This window comes from Arvicola amphibius, chromosome 14 (assembly GCF_903992535.2).
Source record: "Arvicola amphibius chromosome 14, mArvAmp1.2, whole genome shotgun sequence".
NCBI classification, from domain to species: Eukaryota; Metazoa; Chordata; class Mammalia; order Rodentia; family Cricetidae; genus Arvicola; species Arvicola amphibius.
This window is the reverse complement of record NC_052060.1, coordinates 20,272,925-20,300,604: the sequence shown is the minus strand read 5'-3', so window position 1 is coordinate 20,300,604 and position 27,680 is coordinate 20,272,925. Positions and strand designations below refer to the sequence as shown.

The 27,680-nt window shown below is 44.1% G+C and overlaps 1 protein-coding gene across 1 annotated transcript in view; it reads left to right on the top strand.

Annotated features, from left to right (window-relative positions):
* The window catches only part of Fam102b (family with sequence similarity 102 member B), a 57,849-nt gene that overhangs the window by 6,256 nt on the left and 23,913 nt on the right, over window positions 1-27,680 (top strand). Inside the window, exons 2-3 of the mRNA XM_038311227.2 lie at window positions 17,907-18,027; window positions 23,880-23,909. Of these exons, the coding sequence (XP_038167155.1) occupies window positions 17,907-18,027; window positions 23,880-23,909 (151 nt within the window). The remainder of the gene's footprint in view (window positions 1-17,906; window positions 18,028-23,879; window positions 23,910-27,680) is intronic.

The following is a 27,680-nucleotide window of genomic DNA, read 5'->3' as shown; positions in this document are numbered from 1 at the left end:
TAGTAATTATTTTACCCTAAGGAGTCTAAATCTTATATCAGAAATGGCTTGGCTAAGTCATAAGAGGAAAGTAACTATGATCGTCTAGTCTATAACCCCATTGAAGGCCTGAGAAGGGAGATAATATTACTTGAGTAAGCAGGAAGTGCAACCAAGCAACTTCCAAAATGTGCAACAAATGACAGAGACAATTGGCTACCTGGGCAATCACCCAAATTCTCATTTGCAATATTGGAGCAACCAACTTTGGCTAAGGCCTAGAGTAACTGACAGACCATTTTCAGAGGCAAGAAAATTTTTTCAAAACCATCTTACCCTGTCTTGGCAACGTTTGGCAGTCTTTTTTCTTGTATCCTGCTTGTCCAGTCCTGACACCATGCACTTCATCAGTGGTCAAAGCATGGGCTGTTACATGCCCAAAGGCCAGTTTTGCCAAGAAGAAAACAAGCTCCAAGTGAAGTGTCTTCAATGCTCAACATTCTTTCAGGAATAGATTGGTGCTGTCAGGAGCAATCGTGTCTCATGTCAACAAAACCCTAAGTTATTTAAATGCCATATTCTACAGCTCTTTGAAGTGGTTGAAGATTATCTTTCTATGCAGAATACAATCTTTATGTATCTAAAGAACTGAATTAGTCTAACTATGACAAACATGACTATTGACCTATAATACTTAATACCTATATAGCTTAAAGACTAAGAGTTCATATCAGAATATTAAATAATTTTAAACAACTGTGCAGCAAATGAGGACAATGACCTCAAAATGTAAACAGGGTATAAGTATCTTGATCAGAGGTAGAAATGTAATATGATAAATATATCCAAAAATTGTATCAATATACAAAATGTTTTAAACAGAGGTAGAAATATTCATGAATATAATATGACAAAATAACTTTGCATAGGTGTATAAATATTATAAATATAAATAGGAGTATATTCAATATAACAAATATAATTTGAATTTGTATCAATATACAAGAATCTATTCCAATGTAACTTGTCTATAAATAATAGCTGACTCTATTACTCACTATTATTATTATTAGTGTGAGTAAGCTCACACTAATCTACCTATTGCATTAATTTAAATAAAGATAATATTTTAGCACCCTTTGACATGGATTGAATTTTGTCTGTCAAATTAATGTTATTTTTAACGGTATTAATTTTTAGCTAGTTGTTTATTATTAGTCTGTAAAGACTATCATTTTTAAAAGTGCCTCATTTTTGGCTCTGTTATTAAACCATTTTTCAAGGATATAATATGAAAAAAAGCTAATTTTTAAAATTCAATAAATGGATGTATAAGGAAAATCACATAAGCCTTGTGGAATACCATCCATAACATAAATAAAATGATTATTAAATTTTTGAGTGGTAATATTGTCAGTTATTATATAACTTTTAAATTTATCAGTTTACTTCCTGTCCTTAGGCAATTTTAGAGAATTGGTGCAAATGTAATAATCTTTATTGGCCAGCAGGTGTTGTGGTTGCAGCCACGTGGAGGAGGAGCGATACAAGCAGCCCGTGCTCTTGTCTGCTTTGATATTGACAAATATGTTTTGTTTAAGAAATTAAGAATAGTTATTAAGGATAATTAAAGCAATTTTGTACACGGAGAGGGTTGCAGTGGCGTGCTGCAGGTGGGGCGGTCTGGGTTCCAGCCAGAGAGGCAGAGGCAGGAAGCATGCCCGGGCTGGCAAGGGCTGGCAATTTGGGAACGTGGTGGGGAACCTAGTAAGCATGGACTCGGCCCCATGTTGGGCACTAGATGAAAGGAAAATGCGTCAAATGGCGGGGGGGGGGGGTTGCAAATCAAATAATCCCACCCTAGCTCCAAATAAGGTATAATAGGTGTTCTTTATTAAAGAAAAACTCACGGATCACAGTAAAAAAAATAAAAGCAATCCGACATCCAGGTATAACAAGCAGGGAGCAAGTGGAGCATCCCAGGGCTTTTTGGTACCCAAGGCCACGCCCATCCTGGTCCAGCCTCTCAAAGGCCATTGGCTAAAGGAGGTTCCCCATCACCCCTCTGAAATAATTATCTTGTGTCCTTTTTATTAATAATTTTATAAGCTATAGTAAGCATCTTTGTAACCAACATAGTACTCATCAGCTATTATTTAAGATTGATGTATAGAAATGGAGTTATTGAATTTGACAAGGATTTTTTGGGGGTGGCTGGGGTTCAAGACAGGGTTTCTCTGTATATCTTTGGAGCCTGTCCTGGAACTAGCTCTGAACACCATGCTGGCCTTGAACTCACTGAGATCCACCTGCCTCTACCTCCCAAGTGCTGGTATTAAGGGCATGTGCCACCACCCAGTGAATTTCACAAGTTGTTAACGTCTTTGATTTATGTTACCAACCTTCCTTTCTTTGTATTAATTGATTTTTAATGTGAGAAAGCTCAACAAATATAAAAAATAACCAGTATTTATTGTTTTGTTTTGTTTTTTTGTTTTGTTTTGTTTTGTTGTTGCTGCTGCTGTTTTGAGAGAGAGAGAGGATCTCACTATGTAGACCAGGCTGGCCTGGAAATCACAGAGATTTGCCTGCCTCTGCCTCCCAGGTATTGGGATTAAAGATGTATGCCACCAAGCATTGTTAATATTATGTTTTGTTTTCAAACTCCACTGAGTCTTTTTCCACACTGAGATCACCAAGTATCTTCTTTCAATTGCTGTGAAGAAACACTATGACCATGGCAACTCTTATATAGGAAACATTTAATGGGTGGCTTATGTTTTCAGAGGTTTAGTGCATTATCATCTTGGTAGGACATGTCACCGTGCAGGCAGACATGGTGCTAGAGAAGTAGCTGAAAGTCCTATATCTTGTAAGCAACAGGAAGTGAATTGAGACACCAGGCAGTATCTTGAGCATATACGAGACCTCAGAGCCTGCTTCCACAGTGACACACTTCCTCCAACAGGACCACACCTCCTAATAGTGCCACTTCATTCAAACCGCCACATTCCACTGCCTGGCCTCCAAAGGCTCGTAGCCATATCATAATGCAAAAATGCATTCAGTCCAACTTCAAAGACCCTATAGTCTATCACAATCTCAACAATGTCCAAAGCTCAAAGTCTCTTCTGAGATTCATGCAATCGCTTATCTGTAATCCCCTGTAAAATCAAAATCAAAGCTCAGAACACATACCTCCAACATATGATGGCACAGGATATACATTACAGTTCCAAAACATAGGTAACAGAGTAGAGTGAGGAAATACTGGACCAAAGCAAGACCGAAAACCAGCTGGGCAGCTCCAAACTCTGCATCTCCATGTCTGATGTCAAAACACTCTTCAGATCTCCAAATCCTTTCAGCTTTGTTGACTGCAACACACTTCTTTCTCTTGGGCTGGTTTCACTCCCTGTTAACAGCTTTCTTCAGCAGGTATCCCATGATTCTGGCATCTCTAATGTCTTGGGGTCCCCAAGGCAATCCGGGCTTCAACTTCATAGCTTCACACAGTGACCTCTGTAGGCCTCTGTTCAGGGACACCCTAGACACCATCTAGCTTCAGCGGCTTTCCTTAGTCACTCCTTGACTGTAAAGCCAAAACCACATGGCTGGAGCTGCCAAGTTCTGCTGCTTGCTGGAATATATCCCTCTCGTTCAATTACATCGCCACCAGCTTTCTGTCCTTGGTTGTTACTTCACTGCTCAAGCTTGGCTGTCCTTGAACTTGCTCTGTAGGACAAGCTGCCCTCAGACTCAGAGCTCTGCCAGCCTCTGCCTTCTGAGTGCCGCAATTAAAGGTGTGCACACCCCACACAGCTCTAAACTCCTCTTTAATTCCCTTTTACAAATGGGAAACTTAGCTGAAGGGGATCTTGCACTTCACCCTTTATTCCATTTCTTAATCCATTTATCTCCTTGAACATAGGATTTAGCTCCATTCCACTTCCGAGTGCTCCTTTCGCCTTGCTCAGCTTATTCCTTTTCTTTATAAGTCTTTGTAAACATGAACAGTCACAGCCACAAAACAGTCTGTACTCGACTGTTTTAAGCTGTCAACAGAATTAATCCAACTCACTTCAGCCTCAGGCAGACTCTTCAGACAAGGGCAAAAAGCAACCACTTTTCTTCACCAAAATATCATAAGAATGATCTCTCATTCTTATCACCATTCTCAGATCATTCTCAGCACCACTGTCTTCAGTGCTCCTACTAGTATGGCCTGTTAAGCAGTGCTTAAAGCATTCTACTGCTTTCTTAACCTGAAGTACAAACGTCTAAATTCCTCCAAACTAAAACCTGGTCAGGCCTATCACAGCAATACCCCCACTCCTGGTACCAACTTCTGTCTTAGTTGGAGTTTTTATTGCTAAAGAAACATGACCACAGAAACTCTTATAAAGAAAGCATTTAATGGGGTGGCTTACATTTTCAGAGGTTTAGTCTATTATCATCATGGTGGGACATGTGGATGTGTAGGCAGACATGGTACTGAGGAAGTAGCTGAGAGTCCTCTATCTTGCAGGCAACAGGAAGTGAACTGAAACACTGAGTGGTATCTTGAGCATATATGAGACCTCAGAGCCGACCTGCACAGTGACACACTTCCTCCAACCAGACCACACCCACTCCAAGGAGGCCACACCTCCTAATAGTGCCACTCCCTTTGGGGGCCATTTTCTTTCAAACTATTACACAAGGTAACCAAAAGAAACCAATATTTTTAAATGCTGTCTGACTACAGACTGGCGAGTCTTTATGCTCTGAACCTGACAGTCCCTCTTCTGAGAATGTATCCCAATGTAATGAAAGCAATATGTTGAAAAGATACCTATATGTAGTAGCCAAAACAGTGAAATAAACAGTGAAATAAACAGTGAAATAAACAGGTGACTGGATAAAAGAAATGTGACATATTCAATTTATCCCATCTTCCAAAACAATAAAAGTCTGCCACAGAGAGACGCTATGGCCACGGCAACTCTTATAAAGGAAAGCATTTAACTGGGGCTTGCTCACAGTTTCATAGGTTTAATCCATTATCCTCATGGTGGGGAGCATGGCAACACACGCAAAGACGTGGTGCTGGAGAAGTCGCTGACAGTTCTACATCCTGAGCTGCAGGAACCAGGAAGAGAGAGACACTAGACCTGACTTGGGCCATTGAAACCTCAACGCCTACCCCCAGTGACACATTTTCTCCATTAAGGTCACACCCACCTCCTGATCCTTTCAAATAATGCCACTTTCTGATGACTCTGCTTTCAAATATATGAGCCTCTGGGCTTTCTTATTCAAACTGCCCCAGGGTCTTAAGTAGCCCAGGTTGGCCTCAAACTCCTGATTCTCTCGTGCCCATCTCTCCAGTGCAAGAATCACAGGTATGAGCCATCACAGCCAGCCAGAGAACAGAACACTAAACACTTGTGGTTGCTTCAGTAGAACCCTGTCAAGAGTTGGCTTGGTCAGGGCATGAGTGTTGCTGACATGGGCAAAGGTTGAGTAGAGAAAAGAACTCTGGCGCTAGGGTGCAAGGTTCTTTCCATGGTGTTGAGGTAGGCAGAATGGACAAGAGGTTGGGGTAGGAAGGGATTTCTGTGATGTGAGCTAGAAGCATGTGACATCGCCAGGCACCACATGCCTCTAGCTGTTAAACCTGCTTTGAAAAATGACTCTGAGCTTGAAGTGGCGAAGGAGATAGGAACAAGCTGAGTCTTAAGCAGAGGAAGACGGGGAGGAGGGGGGTAAGCATCACCATGCTGTAGATGCACGATGCCAATAGTGTCGTCCAGCAGCTGCCACCTCTCAGTCGGCTAATGAGTGAGGTGAAGAGGTTGGGGATGTGAGAGCTTGTCTAACCCTGGAGGGGAGGGGTCAACTGGCAGGATGAGCCGGGAAGGAAAACAGCACCGAGAGGTGATGTGAACTTTCACTGTCTTTTCTGTGGCTTGTATGGTGAAAGGTATAGGCAGAGCTGCGGGCCCTGACATTCCCAGAGGGATATGAAACGCTGCAGTGTGGCCCACCTCAGGCCCACTCACATGCAAGGCAGTTCCTCCAGTTCCCTCTGGACCTGCAAGCAATGTCACAGAAGCCCTGTCTGCTTCCTCAAAGGTCTTGCCTCCATTCGTTATCTGAGCTTCTTTCCTGGTCTCACCAGCAGAAGGCTTTTTGGGGGGCCTGTCCCGGAACGAGCTCTTGTAGACCAGGCCAGCCTCGAACTCACAGAGATCCATCTGGCTCTGCCTCCCAAGTGACAGGATTAAAGGTGTACAACACCACTCCTGGCAAGAAGTCTTTTTTTTTTAACTCTTTTTTTATTTTTTAGAAAACCTATCTTTTCTCATTTTACATGCCAATCCCAGTTCTCACTCCCTCCCGCCTTCTGTCCTCGCTCCACTTTTCCCTCCACCCCACATTCCATCCGCTCCTCAGAGAGGGTAAGGCTTCCCATGGGGAGTCAACAAAGTCCAGCACATCAGCAGAAGGTCTTTTAACTCAAGTCAGAGGAAGGACCAAGCTTCCTCCTGTCCCTTGCCACCTCCCCCTGCCTCTCACTCTCTCATGCCTGCTCCCTGCTTCTCTGCCATATACAATGCCAATCCAGACTCGGTAGAAAAAGAAATAATCTATACGCTCTGTCTCAAGCCTTCCTTTCTCCTCTCATCCCTGTAGTGTGAGGTCTGTCCCTGCACGTGACTGAAACTGACTAACATCAGTGGTTAGCATACTCCATGTTTCCTCGTTTGTACTCTCACTGAAGCTCTGACAATTACTGACTTCTTGAAACTTGGCTGGTTTGGGCCTCCATGAAACCTCATCCCCATTTTTACCTCTCGGTTCTTAGATTTCCCTTCCGAATTCTCTGAGGGTCTTCCTTATAGCCATTTCACTAGTAGATTTCATTTTTAGAGCAAACGAGTAGAAAGAACACAGTTCCTGTGTCCCTCCCCCGCTCCCAATCCCCGCCCCTCTCCCTCCCTCCCTCCCACAACTTCCCCACTGTCAGCGCCCAGCACAATGTTACATTTGTACTGAGAACCAGGAGTGTGCATTTACACGTCCTTATTATCCCAGGTTCGTGATTGATCGGAGTTCACATGGATGTTGCATGTTTATAACATACGATGACATGTCCCCATTTAGTAATCTACAGAATCATGAATCACTGCTTTAAAAATGTGAGCTCTGCCTGCTCATCCTTCTACTTCAATCACTAATATGTCTACTGTCTTCCTAAGTTTGCACTTTCAAGCACGTACCTAGCTGGACTTACAGTGTTATATAACCCTATCTTAATTAGGGTTTCTGTTGCTGTGATGAAACACCATGACCAAAAAGCAGCTTGGGGAGGAAAGGGTTTAATAGGCTTACACTTCCACATTGCTGTTCATCACTGAAGGAAGTCAGGACAGGAACTCAAACAGGGCAGGGTCCTGGAGCAGGAGCTGATGCAGAGCCCATGGAGGAGCTCTGCTTACTGGCTTGCTCAGCCTGCTTTCTCAGAGAACCCAGGACCACCAGCCCAGGGATGACACCACCCAATAGGCTCGGCCCTCCCCCATTGATCACTAATTGAGAAAACACCTTACAGCTGGATCTCATGGAGGTACTTCCTCAACTGACGCTCCTTCCGCTGGTGGCTCTAGCTCATGTCAGGTTCAAGCCCCTCTGTATTAACTATTTCCACTTAGTGCATGTCAAGTCTCTTCGCGTCGTCATAGACCCGTAACTTCACAGTTCTCTTACCTTAAATACATTTTTTAAAGATTTATTCTTTTTTGTTTTGTTTTTACACACTTGGATGAAGAAGTTTTTAATCTAACAGTCTTCCCAGTAGAAAACAGAAAAGCAGCCTCAAGCTGCTCTGCTCAGGACCTGGGGTCCCCCTTGCACAAATGCTAAAGTCGAGGGGTGTACTTCCCCGCTTTGATCAGCACATCCTGTTACCTCTTGATGTCACCCAAGCATGTCATATTTTTTAGTTTCCCAGAAAATGAGCAGAAAGCACAGACATTTGTCATGTGGCCTCTGGTCTCCACAAGACCCAGCATCCTCTGCTGTTCCTTCCAGAATACAGTACACTCATCCCAACTGGTACCCTACATGGGCAGGCAGATTCCCACCCACAGTTCGTAGTTTGCCTGAGGATTCAAAATCGGTGGATCCATCCTTCAGATTTGTACATGTGTAATGATATCCACTACAGTCATGTGGATTTTCATTTCCTATATCCTTCCAGGATCTTCAGCTTATTGAATTTGTGATTTTTTTTGTTCAGTTTTAGTTAGTTTTCTTAGACTGTGATATATATTCCCAAGTTTCCAGTGTAGGATCTTTCCTTAGATTATTCTGAATTTTTTTTCCTATTGCATTTTTGTGTCATATATATCTGTATCTTCCTTTCTACAAAGTATGGAAGTGGTGCTACATGGCATTTATAGTTACAGAAAAATGAATTTATTTTCTGAATGAATTTGAGAGTTTTTAGATTGTACATGTAAGTGATTTACAGTATTTTCATTTCTTGTTGATATTTTCACTTAGCGTGGTATCTTATCCTCCAGGCCACATTATGGATGGGTATATTTCCCTTTTTTTACAAAAAAAAAAATATTCAGAGAGAGAGAATATGTGTGTCTGCGACATTTTCTTTATTCTTTCGTCTGTCAGTAGACAGGTTGTTTCTAAATCTTGGCTGTGGTGAATACTGCTGAAACAGACACGGGATTGCAGGTGTCTCTTTAAAATACTGATTTCAAGCCATTGTGAGCGCACTTGCCCATAATCCCAGCACTTGGAAACCTGAGACAGGAGAATTATGGATTCCAAATCCAGCCTGGGCTACACAGCAAGAGCCTGACTTCAAAAGCCAAACCAAAACTAACCAACCAAACAAAAGAACCCTGATTCCATCTGCTTTGGATACATACCCAAAGATCTGTACGGTTGCCGGATCATGTCATGGGTCTGCTTTGAATTTTTGAGGACACTCCATATTCTTTTTTCAAAATGACTTTACCAAAACCGCATACCGGAGTTCTCTTCTTCCTACATCCTTATCAGCATTTGTCATACTTTAACTATTTAGTAATAGTCACGATAGTTAGTGTGCATGTCCTCTCATTTGAGTTTATATGCATAGGTCTCGATATTAAGGGGAAGCGCCCCTTCATAAACTTGTTAGCCAGTTTGTACAAACATTTTTGAGAAATGATTGTTCAAGTCTTTGGCCCATTTTTAATCAAGATGCTTTTTTATGTTGTTGTTATTGAGTTGTGAATTCTTTATGTGTTTTGGATGTTAGACCCTGATTGCATGCATGGTTTATAAATTTTCTTCCATTTCATATAGGGACTACATTTCCCCATAGGTGCTGTGTGGGCATGTATATGCATTTTCACGTGCATTTTCGCATGTGTGTAAATACATGTGTGTGTTCATCAGGGTATCTGTCAGTCAATGAATAAAACTCTTTTCTTATATAAAGCTGTAGAGGCTTTTTGGAATTTTTATAGCAGATTTTAAATAAGCAATAATTCAGCTAGCACGGAGTTGAGTGCCTACTATATGCCATGGAGTGCTGCATTTTCTCCTTAGAACAATCCAGGGCAAAAAGGAATTATCTATTGACATCTTTGTCTGCATTCACTCTCCTTCTTTACTTCATGATGGAGGTGATCTCTTCTGTCCCAGGCCAGTCCCTTGTTATGGTCTGAGCTTTGTTGTTTCTGACATTCCTAGGGGTCAGCTCTGGAAACCATCACTCAGCTCCACACTCAGGTCAGTTTAGTCCCTACACTTTCCCCCCACAGGTACTGAAGCGTGCTTGACTTTCCTGCACGTGTGTGTGAACTCTTCCCATGTCATGTCCTCAGTTGGCTGCAACCCTAAGTCTCCCCACTCTCCCTTCATTCCGCGCAGATTTGGAATGAGTTCCCCATAGTAATCGACTTCAATCCCACTTTGCCACCAAAACCTCAGTCGCCAGCGTTAGGGGTGACTGCTTTTTGCGCTCTCTCTCTCTCTCTCTCTCTCTCTCTCTCTCTCTCTCTCTCTCTATATATATATATATATATATATATATATATATATATATATATATATCTGTCATCTGACCTCTCTGCCACATCTGACACTGCTGAGCAAAGCTTCTTAAAGTTGTTTCCTGTTGCCTTTGCTGGGCCCTTTCTCCTCCTGCAGACATTCCTTGGCCTCTCCTGCCTCTCTCCTGCCTCTCTCCTGCTCTGATATCAGTGGCCTTTGCAGACTGGCCATTCTCCTTCCTCCTTTGCCACTCTCCCCAATGGCCTCATCCTTTCCCATGGTGAAGACTCACGTTCATGATTCCAGTCCTTTCTCTTGAGTTCTCTCTATGCATCTTTCTGCCTCCTCAGCATTTCTTTCTTCCTTTCTTTTTTTTTTCCCCCTGAGACAATGTTTCTCTGTAGCTTTGATGCCTGTCCTGGAACTAGCTCTTGTAGACCAGGTTGGCCTCGAACTCACAGAGATCCGCCTGCCTCTGCCTCCTGAGTGCTGGGATTAAAGGTGTGTGCCCCACCACCGCCTGGCTTTTCTCAGCATTTCTAAGAGGGAGACTCTAGGACTGGGTGGCCATCTCCCACTCTGCCACACCCGCTAGTGAAATGAATCATCGGTGAATGAGTAAATAAAGCCACCCCTCCTCCTGTTCCGGTTTTCCTGCTGCTGTTACTGCCATGCGTTCCCTCAAGCCAGAGGTGCTGCAGGAGCTGACAGATCCACGGATCTTCAGTGTTGCCACTAAAAGTCAGCTTCACAGATCGCAAAAGTTCCTTCTTTGTCAGGATCTATGTGGCTTGTAAAATAGATAGATCTTCATTAAATCAAGAAAAATAAACTCTATGAACTTGGTCATTATTTCACTTCGGCAGGCAAATTTAAGTGGACTTAGAAATACATATAGCCTTGAAAATAACAGCCTCTAATGCTTATTATCTGGCGACACCATACTCCAGGTGCTGTTTGGAACAATGTGTAATAATGTCTTTGGCTTCCCTGGGCTCCCATGGGGCGTAGGTACCATTCCCAGAGAAAGCACCGTAAAAATGAGCAGTTAGAGAAGGCACTAGAGTGACAGCTGGCAGGTAGCTGAGGAGGGGTTTGAACCCAGAGAGACCAGCTGTGGGATAAGTGGCTAACCTCCACGCCATCCTGCCTGGCGAATGGCTGACATTCCTCAATAACTGATGGCTTCCTATCACTGCTGCTGAAAGGAGTAACATGTCTTGACTAATCGGGACGTGGTGTAACTGAACATGTGCCCAGAGTACCCACTTGCGGGTTACCAGAGAAGGACAGTGCCGTTGATGTCATACTTAGTCGCAAAGGTTGGCCCCACCCCCTTCCATCCAGTGTGTGTTTGAGTTTTCAGCAACGTTCTAGATTTCCTTTGATTCTTTGAAACGTAAACAATGGCCATAGCAACTTTGTCTTCTGAGGCGTCCGCTTATTTCATGTTCGTTTCAGCAGCTTTATCATGTTATCTGGGAGACGTTTGGCTTCCCACAGCGTCAACACAGACCGCATTCCTTCGCTTTCCTGCTAAGACAGTGCACGAGCGGCACGGGGAAGTTAGTGACTCACCTAACCGAAAGCCGTTACTAATGTGACTTTTGTCTCGGTTGCCAAGTGGTTTGCGTGGGTTTCCACGGTAACCCGTCCGTATAACAAATGCCACAAACTAACTTCTTCGCCGCTCTCTGATTTGTTTACTTTGGACATCTTTTTCCCAGGGTCTGTGTGTACACAGGAAAGATTAACACAGAAAAGTCTGAGTAATTGCCTTGGGAACACAAATACACTTTGGGGGGTTTTTGTTTTGTGTTGTTTTTCTTGAGGTGTGTTTTGTTTTGTGTTTGTTTGTCTTTTGAGACAGGGCCCCTGTAGCCCAGGCTGGCCTCTCACAAAATCACTTTCGTTTTCTTGTTTTGGCTGTTGTTTTCCCTGCCTTGGTTCCCGGAGTTCTGGGAATACAGGCAGGTGTGAGCCATACTCTCAGGTAGAGCTCTGAGGGGAGCAGATTTAAGCAGGGACCAGTAAGGAGGCTCTGAAAATAATTCGGGGAAATGATGCTGAGAGTCTGAATGAGGATAACGATGCTAAATGCAGGAAAGGGATTGAATTCTGAACAGTTAGGAAGTGATGGGCAGGGAGTGATAGTTGGTACCATACAAAATTCATTTGGATTCTCTTCAGCTTAGTGAAGTTGGGCAGTTTCTCCCCGTTCCTTGACTAAGGAAATGACTTGTGTTACGGTGTATAAAATGTGTAAGGTCTGGTTTTTTGTTTGTTTTGTTTTGTTTTGTTTAGGTTTTTTGAGGCAGGGTTTCTCTAACAGTCCTGCCTGTCCTGGAACTCACTTTGTAGACCAGGCTGGCCTCGAACTCACAGAGATCCGCCTGCCTCTGCCTCCCGAGTGCTGGGATTAAAGGCATGCGCCACCACTGCCCGGCTAAGGTCTGGTATATTGAAAGCACTTAGTGACTGCTGTCACTATGGTCATGGAAGGGGAAGTCAGCAGATGGAGGTAGAAGCTATAGAGGTGTGTTCTTCCTCTGGAAGATCTAATGTACTCTTTGTCAAAACCCATTCCTTATATGCTTCAATCCCTGCCCATATTTAACCTAGTCTTTCCCAAGTCCACCAGACTTGCCGTTGGTTTCCCACCCTCTGGATAAACTAGATAAATATGAAGTGCTTCCCACTTGTTATTGCTGGAGAACAGCAGGTACAGGCAGAATTCACTTGGTGTCTTTAATTTTGTTACTCAGGCCAAAGCTACCCTCTGTGCAAGTGATAGTCTAGAAGATTTGATAATGAAACCATCCTAAAGATGCCACGTGGAGAGGGTGCTCTAAACTCAATCTTTAAAAACCTACTATGTGTCTCAGACTAGCTTAGTTGGGGAATTACTGATAGTTCACAAACAAAAAGCAACAAAACATAAACCTAGATTTGGGGGTTTTGCAGTCTTCATGTTTTGTTTTTATTTCTGACATAATTCCTAGAATTTTTACCTCAGTAATATTTTAAGGTGCAGCTGTAATGTGGATCGAAAGGTCCATGTGGCAAATGCTTGTTCCCAGCATGGCACTATTAGGAGATCATGGAACCTTTAAGAGGTGAAGCCAAATGGGGGTGCACTGTGGGTCATCAGACCATGCTCCCAAAGGGCTTGTGTAACTCTGGCCCGTTCCCTCCCTTTGCTTTCTAGCTGTGAAGGGTGAGGCTTTGCCTCAACCACGTGTTCTGCTCTCACCCACGAGGCTGCCAGGGGCCCACCCACTGCAACAGAGCCATCAGTCCTGGACTGAGACCCCAAAGCAATGAACCAAGGGAAACCTCTGCGCTTTGTACGTTGATGTGACCCAGGAATTGATTACAGTGACAGAAAGTTGACCAAAATGAGATTATTTGATTTTCACGTATTAGACAATAAAGAGCATTCACCGAGTATTTAAAACAATTAGAAAATAATGGCTTTCAGTGTTAAATACGTATTTTTAAAGATGGTCTTGTAGTGTAGCCCAGATTGGTATCACACTGTGTTCCTCCTCCTCAGTCCCCTCAGTATTGAGATTACAGGCGTGGGTCACCCTTCTGACTCTCTCATATGTAACTCTGTTCCATTTTGATGTTCTTCAGTACTTAGTAATATTTTTAATTTTCCAGTTTATATTTTGACAAAGGTTTACATGTATGTAGTTTCAGGTCTAAGTGCCAAGCACTTTGGAAAACTGTGGTCCCCAACAACTACCCATTTCTGATCTACCTGACAAGGAGACAACCGGGAGGGTGACTATATCATCTTTTCTCCCAGCTCCTCCCTCAGCCCTCTAAGAGGTAGACAGACGGCAGGAAGCCTGGTTGTGCAGTCCATGAAGGCCGGCCTCCATGAAGGCTGGCCTCCATGAAGGCTGGCCTCTGGGCTCTGAGAAAGGTAGAATCCAGACAAATGGAAGGCCACACCCAGGAGTTTTATTTTAGAGGCTTGTGGTCTTGTGGTTGTTTTAAATACCGTGTCTGTCCTGTGTAGTAGATGTGGTTTCTTTTTATTTTTACCTGTATTCGTGTGTGTGTGTGTGTGTGTGTGTGTGTGTATGTGTGTGTGTGTGTGCGCGCGCGCGCGCCTGCGTGTGAGAGTGGATGTCAAAGGACTGCTGTGGGAGCTGAGCCATTATCCAGCCTACAAGTTTTCCACTTGAAAACTTCTCTTCTTCCAGCACTGGCTTCGTTTGGTTGGGGTTGTGCTCTCTCTGTTCTTCCTGGTAAGAGCGTCTCCTGCGGTGTCAGCTGAGATGTAACTGCAGCTCTGAGCTGGTGGAAGCCCTGTGCAGATGGAACGTGCTTGGCATCTTGGGTTTTGATACAGGTTGAGATGACTTTGATCATTTTGGGGGAATGGCCATCTCATTAGAGTTTTGGGTTTTTTTTTTATGAATTCATGCCTGTTTCCACCATTGGCAGAGTCAGCTAGAAAAGAAGCGTCAACGCCAGTTCATCTTCCGCTCCTCCTGTCAATATATTGGCCTGCCACTGAGACCTACCCTGGGGTCAAGCAGGCCAGAGCATCATCTGCTCCCTGTCAGGAAAATAGAGCTGAGCTTCCTGCAGGAGTCGGGTCTGACTGTGTCTAAGACAACTTTCAATCAGTCCTTCCGCCTTTGGTCCTTTCTCTGCTTTATCTCAGAACCAATTTAAAATTCCACTCTTGGCTTTCTTCATTAACAGCACCAGGTTCAGATTTCTTTGGTTGCTAAATTAGTTACCAGTTGTCTGTCCCTGGATGCTGTTTTTGTCTTCCTATGAGATGATGCCTTAGAGGGAAAAAAAAACTTGGTAAGTTTGGGGGAGAAAGTAAAACTATCTTTAATGAAAAGTTTATATTTTCTAAGGACAATAAACTAGTATGTCTTTAAAAAACATTGTTCTTTGGGTAGTGGTGGCACACACCTTTAATGCCAGCACTCTGGAGGCAGAGGTAGGCAGATCTCCAAGTTTGAGGCCAGTTTGGTCTACAGAGCAAGTTCTAAGACAGGTAGAGCTACACAGAGAAACCCTGTCTCGAACTCCCCCCCCCAAAAAAATACCCAACCAAAAAATATTGTTCTTGTTCTTGTTAGCTGATCTTACCCCAGTGGCGTTGGCAACAGGAACAGTCTCAGACCTTGAGGCCCATTCCTGAAGGTTCTGGACCATCAGTATATCTGCACGCCTTTTCTGGAAGTTCCAGGCACGTGGCTGATGCCTTCAAATCTTGGTGCCCAGTGATGCTGGGAGGAAAACAATGATTACAAAATTCTTTCATTTTTTTAATTTGAGTTTTTATTATTTCCATGATCTTTCTGGGCGTTTTAAAAGTTGTCTATCTATAAACCCAGTGATCTCAGTGCACATTCTTTCCTTCCCAGAGGCAGCTCCGAGTTGACGTGCTATAGCATTCACCCCATTTCTCCCTCCCTCCAACCTTTATCTCATTTTTATCTCACCCATCGGTCTCTCTTGCTCCAGAGAAGTCATTGTCCTGTGTCCTTCCTTAAGAAAATCACCCACAGCGCACCTGTGCTCTCGGGGACCATCACAGAAGAGGGGATGGAAGGACTATGAGATTGTAAGCCGGAGGTCAGGAAGGACAGGCTGTTGCAGTCTTGAGCTCCCATCCCCTGTGGTTGCCTGCACACGATCAAGCCCGTCAACATTCCAGCATGAAGTGGGGAAGGACTCGAGGTCCCTCAACCCTGAGGAGCCAGGGGAGACCCTTCTGGGATATGGGTGGTAGGTTTCTTTAGGGGTGTGGCTCCTGGTAGGTCAGTAGGTGCTCAGGATGACCCTACACCTGTGAGCACATGAGCTGCGCAACGTGGATTCAGCTGGTTATTAAAAAAAAAAAAAAGACATGAAGTTGGGAGGTGGAATGGATGTGGTGGATGTGGGAGGAATTAGGAGGAGTAGCAGTGAATATGATTAAGACACATTTATATGCATGTATGAAATTCTCAAAGGATTAGTTATAAATATTGAGGTCAGGTGTGATGGTGCTTAGGCGGTGAAGGCAAGTTGATCTCTTTGAATTCAAGGCCAGCTTATCTACTTAGTGAGTTCCAGCAGGACCATATAATGAGACTCTGTCTCAAAAAAAAAATGCTTTCTATATTAAGGGGACTGATGTGTAGATCTAGAGAACATTCTTTTGCTTTATCCATTTTTCACTATTTATGACCCCCCATTGTCTCTCTCCTTCAAGAAGCAGAATAATCATTTTTTAAAATATTTATTTATATGTATACAATATTCTGTCTGTGTGTATGCCTGCAGGCCAGAAGAGAGCACCAGACCCCATTACAGATGGTTGTGAGCCACCATGTGGTTGCTGGGAATTGAACTCAGGACCTTTGGAAGAGCAGGCAGTGCTCTTAACCGCCGAGCTATCTCTCCAGCCCCTAGAATAATTATTTTTTGCTTTCTAAGGTTAAGTCCCTTGAACCTACACAGGATAGTAAAGAGAACAGCTTGTACAAAAGTCAGGAAACTTGAAAGAGGACAGTCGTTAGAAAAACAGCAGATTTAGGGCTGTGGACAAGGGGCTTCAGAGTAAAATAGGCTTGGCTTGCGTGTGATGCCTGTACTCACCATCTTAACAACCTTGATGTAACTCCCCTCCTGTGCTTCAATTCCTGGTCTGTACAGTGAGGGACATGCCAGCTACACTTTAGAGTTGGTGTGAGACTGAGCTTCATGTCATAAAATGGTCTGAAATGGTCGTTCGTGTCGCTGAAATAGTGAGAAACTAGAGTATTCGCGTGCATTTCGGTCTCTTGCACGAAGTCCTACAAGGCTCGGAATTCTGCACTTCATCTTGTATATTAAACATTTAGAAGGGTACCCGACACAGAGGAAATAAACGTGCATTGAGTGAGCGGTGAAGAGTCATTTAAACTGATTGACAGGTAAATTAGCTTCTTTGCATTTCTACTGGCCGGTTATTCCTGTTCCTGGCTTGCAAAGGCTGACTTTGCATTTATGTCTACTCCTGTGTGTGCTTGAGTGTGGTGCCCAGTGTGATGTCATCTATGTCTACCCCTGTGTGTTCTTGAGTGTGGTGCCCAGTGTGATGTCATCTATGTCTACCCCTGTGTGTGCTTGAGTGTGGTGCCCAGTGTGATGTCATCTATGTCTACCCCTGTGTGTTCTTGAGTGTGGTGCCCAGTGTGATGTCATCTACGTCTGCTCCTGTGTGTGCTTGAGTGTGATGCCCAGTGTGATGTCATCTGTGTCTACCCCTGTGTGTTCTTGAGTGTGGTGCCCAGTGTGATGTCATCTGTGTCTGCTCCTGTGTGTTCTTGAGTGTGGTGCCCAGTGTGATGTCATCTACGTCTGCTCCTGTGTGTTCTTGAGTGTGATGCCTAGTGTGATGTCATCTGTGTCTACCCCTGTGTGTTCTTGAGTGTGGTGCCCAGTGTGATGTCATCTACGTCTGCTCCTGTGTGTTCTTGAGTGTGGTGCCCAGTGTGATGTCATCTGTGTCTGCTCCTGTGTGTGCTTTAGTGTGGTGCCCAGTGTGATGACAGGTGGCTCCCTGAGATACTCTGTCCCTTTCAGCGTCTCCAGCTGAGCCCAGAGCTGGCCATTGTGTCCAGTTTGTCACTACAGTCAGCTTACTCCAGGGCGTCCCTGTGTCCAAGTTGGTGGGATTACAGGGCCCTCCCCAGCTTCTCGGTGGCCCAAAGTCCGGTCCTCGTGCCTGTGGAGCAGCCGTTTTCCTCCGGAGCCATCTTTCTGCAGACGCTGACATCTGTGTAACTTGGTGTTGTAGACTCGAGTGGAACCGAGTGCTTTTAGCAGATAATCAACTGGCTTTTCGTTTTTTGTTTTTCCCTATCCAGGGAGGTGGTGCAAGCAAACTGTGTTCGCTGGAGAAAGAAGTTCTCGTTCATGTGCAAGATGAGTGCCAGCGCCTCCACGGGCATCCTGGACCCTTGTGTCTACAGAGTGTCTGTGCGGAAGGTATGAACACAGCCCATTACCCCTCCTCTTCCAGAAACCGTAGTTAGCTACAGTCGCTGGCCCGCTTTATTTAGATCTGCTTTGACGGTAGAACTGTAACTTCACGCTTAGAGCAAGAAATGAAATCGCTCTGGCAAATATGGTGGCAAACCTGAGGCTATTACTCAGGCGCCAAAAAGCTTTCTTCTCAGAAATACTGTACACCTCTGCAGTAGTTTGGGAGTGTGTGTGTCTGTATCCCGTCATTTATCAAATTCCTAGTCTTTGTAAAATTCTTTGAAACTTTCATACAGTGTATTTTGACTTATACACCTCCCCCCAACCTCCTTCAGATACCCTTCCCACCTTCACTGTCCTGCCCACCCAGCTTTGCGTTTCCTTTTTCTTTATTTTTTTTAATCAGTTCAGTTTGTTTTGTCGGACTGTTCTTGGGAGTGGGGCCTGCCCTGCGGTGTGGTGCATCACCCCAAGCAAGAGAGGAGAGGAGGCCCGAACTGCCCTTGTCCTGTAGTCAGACTGATGAATATCTTAAATATCACCATAGAACCTTCATCCAGCAACTGATGGAAATAGAGGCAGAGACTCGCATTGGAGCACTGGGCTGAGATCCCAAAGTCCAGTTGAAGAGTGGGAGGAGTGAGAATATGAGCAAAGAGGTCCAGACCATGATAGGTTCACCCACTGAAATAATTTGCCTGAGCTAATGGGAGCTCACCAACTCCAGCCGGACAGGGAAGGAACCAGCATAGGTCCAAACTAGTCCCTCTGAATGTGGTTGACAGTTGTATGGCTGGGGCAGACTGCGGGGCCACTGGCCGTGGCACCCGGATTTATCCCATACAGCTTGTATCTGGTTTTTGGGAACCCATTCTCTTTGGATGGATACCTTGCTCAGCCTAGATACACTGGGGGGGTGGGCCTTGGTCCTTCCCCAAAGCAATGTGCCTTACCCTCTCTGAGGAGTGGATGGGGGCTGTGATGGGGGAAAGGCAGAGGGAATGGGAGGAGGGGAAGGAGTGTGAATTGGAATTGTATGTAAAATGAAAAGAGATCATTTGTTTTCTTTTTTAAAAAAAATAACCAAAAAAAGGAAAAGAAACTGACTGTCCCTCTCCAGCCACTCTCAAATGCCAGTATCTCCCCAAGCAGACAACTAGCAGTTGGATTTGACCCACTCTGCTCCCCATGCTGGGATTTGCCAGGATTGAGTATGTGCAGGTCTTGTGTGTACTTGCCATGATCATGTGAGCTCTTACATACATCTGTCTGTTGACTGGAACGTACTGCATCTGTGAAATCGTCCACCACCTCTGGCTCTTACAGTCTTCCTGCCCCCTCTTCCGCATAGACCCCTGAGCTTGTGTGGGTGAAATATGCTACAGACACCCCATTTAGGGATGAGCACTCCAAAGTTTCTTATTCTCTGCATACTGACCTGTTCGCGGTCTGTGTTAATCGCCATCTGCTGCAAGAAGCAGCTTCCCTGACGAACGCTGAGAGGCCCTGATCTGATCTGGAGTCCGGGGCCAGATTCCACCAAATCTCTGTTCTTTTAAACGGTATTATTCTGGGGACTTTGATCAGTTATGTCTAATAGCCAACCTGGAATTGGATGCCTTTTTCTCTATGTTCAGAAAAACTAAGGCTCAAAGAAATGAAGTAACTTGCCCAAATTTACATTGTTAATAAATGGTAATGGAAGACTCAAACATAAATCACCAATCTCTGTCCTTGTTCATATCTATTTTGTTTTCATATATGAGGTTGAGAAGATAGCTATGTATGATCCTGATTTTTTTTATAAAAAAGAAGAATCCATTAATCATTGCTACTAATGAATTAACTACCGTCTTTAAAATACAAACTTCATACAAACCAAGCATTACAGTAGCAATTCTATAATTGTAGCAGTTGGAGAGGCAGAGACAGAAGGTTCAAGTTCAAGGCTAGCCTGAGCTGCATAGCAGATTTAAGGCCAATCTGGGCTGTCACATGACCCTGTCAAGTGCGTTTCACATTTTTACACATTTTTTTCTGATTTTTTTTCTGAAACAAGGGCTCACTTTGTAGCTCAAGCTAGCCTGAAACTTGCACGTAGCCTGGACTTGTCTCAAACTCATGACCCTCCGTGCCTCTCTCTCCCAAGTATTGGGACTCCAGGCATGCCATTGTGCCCAGCTCTACTCACTTACACTTATTTTTTTTTTTAAGTTACCAGAGTACATGTATATGCTGGCAAAGATACAGACTTAGAATGAGAAGTGTGGGTTTTCTTGCTCTTTTCCACTCCAGTCCTGCATCTTCCTAGATCAGATGAAAATGCTATATTCTGAGATATGTTGTCCTGCATTTTAAATGAATTAGCAGTGTGTGTTAGATGTGTGGCTTTATCCCAACCTTTGTATATTGCTTAATACACTCAGAATATAATAGATACATGTGTACAGACATGATTTTACACATTTTAGGACTTTATAAAAATAGCTGTGTTTGGAGCAGTAGTAACTGAGTGGAGGCTTCTGCAGAGGAAGTGTGGTACAGAAAAGGCTCACACACAGTTGTATCAACCTGCCACTTACCAACAGCGAAACCTTAGGCCTTAGTCGCTGCATCCAGCCTGATGCTTGGTGACGAAGGATTATCTGACAGCATGAAGCATCCTACCTTTTCCCCCTAGCTGCCTCGACTGCTGCCTCTCCTTTTCTTTAAAACTCTTCCGAACGGAGCTCCAACAATGACGCTTAAAGGATGATGAGCTAGTCTTTGGATTTGAAGAAAAATAAAGCATATAACCGACTTAGAATAAATCGTGACTACAGATTAAACAAACTCAAACTCTAGTAAAACAAACAGAAACTGTAAATGCTAGATACGCGAGGACATACCTCGAATAAACCCTTTTTCATAGTATAGGGTTTTGGGATATTCATTAGGACGTGTCTTAGCTTGCTTCCTTTTGCCGTGATAAACATCATGGCCAAAGCAACTTAGTCTTACAGCATACAGCAAAAGAGAAGTCGGGGTGGGAACTAGAGGCAGGAACTGAAGCAAAAACCATGGAGAAACACTGCTTACTAGCTTGTTCCCCGTGGCTTGCTCAGCCCACTTCCATATACACCTCAGCCCAGGGGTGGCCGCTCACAGTGAGCTGAGCCGTGCCCTCCCACACACACATCAATCATTAATCAAGAAAATGCCCCGTAAGCCTGTCTACAGGCAATCTGATGGAGGTATTTTCTCAGTTGAGGTTCCGTCTTGCCAGATGACCTGAGCTTATATCATGTTGACAGCATATATCATGTTGTGTGTTAACCAGCACACAACATACATGTTAAACTGCTAAAACAGACCCCCAAAGTCAAAGATAAAATGGTATAGAAGTTGGTTCAGAACCCGAGATGAAAATTGTCGCTCCGCCATCTTTAGCATATGGTCCCATCTTTAGGTCTAAGGGGGCAGCTCCAGTCTTGTTCTCTCTTGACTAGTGGCATAAGGACAGAGCTGATTCAAAAACCGTGCCTGTGTCTTTTGTACACATCCCTCTGGTTAGAAGTTAGTTGTGTGGCCACACCAAACTGAAAGGCTGTGTGGCCCGTAGGTTCTGATGCGTCAGAAGAGAGGCTGGGAAATCACCAGCAGTTTTCTGCTGTACCTGACTACCCGAGGCGGCAAGTTTAGCCTACGTAACCTTCCCTAAGTATTGCATAAAGAAAAGATCAGAGAACTCATCTATTTAAACATGTTAGACTTTTTTTAAAAAAAAAAAAGTCACAAGCAAAGTCATAAATTAGGGGAAATTACTTATGAATCATATCAAAAAACTAATTAATACAGAAAGAACACCTCTACACAGTATAAAAGAATCAGCAGCACTTAGGAGAAGTTGATAACTGATATTATGTCCCCCCAGAAAGAAAGCATTTTAAACAAACAATATCCCCAATCTTACACAAATTAAACCTACAAATAGACACCATTTTGTCTACACATCTGATAAAGACCAGAGTTTGGGAATGGACCCCATTGCCTAGAACACAGGGAAGCTGTCACCCAATTAATAAATCTGTTAGCGCCAGGTACTGCTCTGGGGTCTGGGAAGATGAATGAACTGGAATGGAGTTCCGGACCTCCTGCATTTTACTTTCTGGTGAACACCGGGGAACAGAAAGCAAGAGTTTAGCAAAATAAAATTAGTTTAGTACCGATAAATTTCACACATAAAAATCCATGGGGAAACAGAATAATTTAGGAATGAGTGATGGTTTAGAAATTGATGAGACACCTCTGTTCTCTTCTCCCACCCCAGAACTGTGGCCATGTGGGCACACCTAGCTTTTTAAATGGGTACTGGGCATCTAAACTAGGTATGTCCTCATACCTGTGCAACAAGCACTCTTTCCAGCTGAGCTATCTCCCCAGCACAGGGCTGGTTGGTTGGTGGGTTTTTGAGACAGGACCTCATGATCCTCCTGCCTCTATCTCCCAAGTCAAAGAGTATAGGCATATACCACCATACCTGATTCATTGGGGGATTCTGATGAGAATTATGATCTTTTCTAAGATCTTGCTGATGCTATGGCAGAAAGTTGGCCATTTTTAATATTTCAAAGTAGAAATGCTTAGGTTTGAGGATAGTAGTTTTACACAGAGATGGGCATTATTTTGGGCAACCAGATACCCAACTAAAAGGACAGGATTTTATTACATGGAAAGCAAGAATAGATTCTGAAGGTACAGCTAACTTCTTTCTTCAGAAGCTAAATAAAGGAATGGGCACAGGATAGGAGAGGCAGGAGGAACAGCAGCCCGGGAGGCAGCAGGGAAACCGGGTAGATGTGGCATCAGGGAGAGGTAGAGAGGAAAACGATGTAAGAAAGGAGGTAAGTGGTCGAGCCCATCACATACTCAGCACAGGCTAAAATGGAGACAGGGAGCTTTTAGCTTTAGCAAAATACAGATCACTGGGAATCTTGGGCTACTAGAGAGGGAAAATGAGGGAAATCCGGTTGGAGAGGGCTGACTACAACAGAATGCAGCAGGTAGAGCTGTTTAAGTCTTTGGAATGTTTGGTTTCTTGTTTTTATTTTTATTCTTCTCTCATACATTGACCATAGAGGAACAGCAATGAAAAGAATCAAGCTGAGGAACCAAGGAACACCTAGAGAACATTTCCTTTTGTTTAAGAATGGCACTATTAAGGGATGTGAAGTGACCCAATAAAGAAGAAATTCTGATCACTCCTATGGAATAAAACAGTGGCAGGAAAGGGGAAGAACAGCAGATATTCATAAGTAATAGTAGAGCTCCCTGTAGACTCTCTGGACTTTAAACTCACAGGGCAAAAGATAGAAGTGACAGAGAACACTTCAGTATCAGCGTCATGAAAAAGAGTGACAGTTCTCTCAGTAAAAATGTTCTTAAAAGGACTTTAGCACATGGAAGTTTGCCGGTGACAGCAGAAGGAAACAGCACACAGTGTGGTGGGCTTTGTTCTAAGAGCTTTACTATTAGCCTTCACAGGGTGCGTTGTCCTGAATTCAAAACTGTGGCCCACAGTCAAGGCCAAGGGATGCTGAGGGGAGATACTTGAGCCCCGGGAGCTCAAGGCCAGTCTGTGCAGTGTAGAAAGACTCCATATCAAGAACTGACTAAATATGTAAAGCTGCAAGCCGAGTGGAAAGTTTGGTCATTATTAAGGTGTTGTGCTTGATTTGAATAGTTGGATTTAAGGTCAGTCTATTTTTATCGTCTGTGACATGTACATGTACATGTCTACTCAGAATCACTTGGCTTACATTTAGTCTGAAATCCTTCATCATATAATGTTCTCATAGTGTTTTCTATATTTGCAGGAACTGAAAGGTGGCAAGGCTTATGCAAAGGTAAGGAGATGACCTCTAACTCTTTTGTAATTCATAGCATTGTTCTTGCACGCTGTAGGCTTTTAATGCTTCTTCAAGCGTGACTCATTTTAAGTGAAGCAAACTGGAGATGGAGTAATTGGATTTAACGATAAAGCATTGCAATATTCTTTGGGGGGGGCTGGAGAAATGGCTCAATGGTGAGGAACACTGGCAGTTCTTCCAAAGGACTCAGGTTCTTCTGTTCCAGCACACAGCACACAGATGTGACTGTGACTCACCCACCCCTCTTCTGGCCTCTTCAAACACTACATGCACGTGGTGTGCAGACATGCATGCAGACAGAATACCCATACACACAATAAACATAAATGAATCTTTTAAAAAAAAAGAATATTCTGAGAACTTATTAGGGGCTGTTACCCTTTAGTCTTAGCCTCCCTATAGAGAACAATCTCCGGTTTTCTTGAAGCTATAGCTCACTGATGACACAAAACAGGTAGATCTGAGACATTTCTGCTCTGCAATTGGTTAATCCACTGACTAAAGAATGTGGCCAGGGATCCCTTATCCCCTTGCCCTCTGTGATGACCTGAACATCAAGTGTCTAGTTGCTCAAGTTTTTGTCAACACAACTCATTTGTAGAAGAAACTCTAGCTGGTCTTTGTATGTTATTTCTATTGAGTAGGAAGCATTTCCTAGGTGCTCTCAGAGGGCTCCCCTATATATTTTACTGAGTATAATGGAACCATATGCCCACCCTAACCATCTGTGACCATAGGGATGGACTGCTTGTTAAATTACACTGCACACACTTTAGCAGTGTGATGGGTCCCTCCGTGTGCTCATGGATAAGGATGGAGACTGAATCTCTGGAGAAAGTGGAGTTTGGTGAGGACTATCAGGGCACTGAGTGTTGGGCAGGCGAACAGCAAGGTCTACTGTTGCTGGTAGCTGTTCACACATGTCTTTCCTTCTAAGAGCTCTGAAAACCGTGTTCTCCCACCTTTTGCGACTGCTGCCCTAGGTTACGCCTGCCATTACTTTCTATTGACAGCCCGTTTGGCCTCCCGCTCAGTCTGTTCCCCTGCTGTCTAACTCCAGCTTCCTTAGTCCTGCCAGAGTGATCTTTCTAAAATTAAAACGTGATTGTATCGCTCCCCACTTTTAGTCCTTCAGTGCTTATTCACTGACTGTAAAGGAAATTGGAAGTTTTATAAGCTAGGGAGATCCGTTGTTGTTTGCAGACCGTTTCTGCTGCCTCATCTCTTCTGCCTGCCGTCTGTGTTCTCCGTTCTCTCCTCTCTCTCCCACCCCTCATTCTTAGGAGGTCTATTGCCATCGTACACTTCCCAGAGTATCTCACGCTATTTTAGCTTCTTCGCCTTGTGACTTGACACACCATGCGTGTCTCCCTCCCTCCCCTTATCCTTTCAAGTCATGTATCGTTAAAGATTCAGCTAAGTCACGCCTTCCTGCTGAGAACTTTTCTTCTCCTTTCTAGTAATTGTGTCTTCCTTTACCACCGCACTTAGCAGCAGTACTGTAGGAACTTGCTCTCTGTTTTCCTGTATTAAACTATGAAAATAAGAATAAAGGACCCAAGGATAGCTCAGGGCAGAGCATGAAATAGGCCCTGGGTTCTGTCATCCCCGGCACCAAAAAAAGGGAGAACATTCTCGATTCTCTATTTCTAATTAATAATGTTACCTGGAATACAAATTTTAACAATTATTTTCTGAATAAGTTAATGTCTACCACAAATGTGATATATACATATGGTACATTTATGAGACACAAATATGAAACACATACACATCTAGATATTCATGTGACAGTTTTCTTGGTGAAGCCGAAGAAAGTCTTGAGGAATATGAACTCTCTGGGACCACACTGTGCAGTCTGTAATGTGAATTCTTTGAAGACAGACTATGTTTCCTCTTCCATGGAAGAGTCTGGCATATAAAAGGAGCATTGGCATGTCACTTTCCTAACAGGGATTGTCTTATTGGTTGTTTGCTGATATACCAAAGTACAACAGACCAGATGGCATAAACAAAACACATTTAGTTCTCCATTCTAGATGCTGAGAAGTCTGGGGTCGTGATAGCAGCAGCTCCCGTGTCTGTGGAGAGCCTGCTTCCTGGTTCGCAGATGACATGCTTCTCAGTGTGTCACCATGTGGCAGATTGCAGAACGAGGCTGCAAGTTCTTTCCTGTTTAAAGTGCATTCCTCCAGATCTTAGTGCACAGCTCAGCAGTAGAGCACCCACTGAGACATGTGCAAGGCCCTGGCTTTGGTCCCCAGCACCAAAAGGGGAGGGATGGGTTCCTGAGGGCCTCAGTCTCAAGGCCTGATTACCTCCCAAAGCCCCCACCACTCCATACCATCCTGTTGGATGTTAGACTTTCAACATACAAATTCCAGAGAAACAGAATCATGCAATCCATAACAAAGATCCTTAGTGATGGTATAAACCAATATCACAAGAGTATATGGTAAGTTCAATGGGAAGCTAGCCTTTATTTAAGACTCCTTTATTAGCATTGGAACCTTGATATGAATAGAACTGAAAACTACTAGATTATCTAAGAGAGTGAGTTCAAGAGCATTAAAGGCCTTGAGTTGACCTTGGCACGTTCTGACCAGCAGAGTTAAGGGATGAACTGGGAAGGAGGAAGTTCATTTGACCAGATGGTCAGAGACAGTATAGATGACCTTTTTACAGAAGTATTGTTTCGTGGGATATTTTTTTCTTTATTTTTGTTTCGGTGGAGGATGAACAGATATTCAGTGCTCTGGAGAAATGTGGGACGGGTTTGGTTGGTTCCTTAGAACAGGAGAAAATCCAGCATGCTTGTGTGCTGGTGGGAATGGTCTAGTGAGAGGGGGTAAATCAGATTGCCAAACCACAGGGAAACTGCAGCATAAACGGGAGAGGCAGGAGCCGCAGGAACACAGCCACATCCTCTGCAGCACGCGAGCGGGGAAGGCAGTACAGGCGCAGGCGCAGATGCAAGCGGGAAGGCGGTACAGGCGCAAGTGCAGCATGTGAGCCAGAAGGGGGTACAGGCCCAGGCGCAGGCGCAGGCGCAGGTGGGCGAGTGGCTGCTGCTGGCAGTAAGAGCTCATGGGAGTTAGTTCCCTTGACCGCCTGGGTGAAATAGACAAGGCCCTCAGCAGGGAGACGGAATGAGCAACCTGCTGGAGCTTTAGAGGGAGAGTGTGTGAAATAGCTTGTGTTGATAACGGGTGGTCAAATAGGTCACATGTCTTCACACGGTCACTCAAATGTTCCTCTGCATGGTCCTGGCTTTTCCGCCTATGTTGCTCCCCTAGAAGGCAGTAAGACCAGAGTAACCGTGTGGAAATTAAGCAGCTGTTTCCTGTGTCTTGCTGTGTGCCTGATTTCCTGCGTTGGGCTTACATGATTCTCTGAGCTATTTTCTTTGTTCTTTTCATAGCAGTTTAAAAACTACTGAACTAGTAGGAGCAGGGGCTCTCTCTGACTCTGTTGTCTGTTTTGGGGACCCTTTCCTCCTACCGGGTTGCCTCCTCCAGCCTCAATAGGAGAGGAGATGCCTAGTCTCATTGCAACTTGGTTGACCATGTTTGGTTGATATCCATGGGGGGCCTGCCCTTTTCTGAAGAAAAATGGAGGAGGAGTAGATGGGGGGCGGGAAATATGAGGGGAACCCTAGGAAGATATGAGGGAGGGGAAACTTTGATTGGGGTGTAAAACAAAAATAAAAAATTAATTTAAAAAATCCTACTGAAATAATGTTCCAAT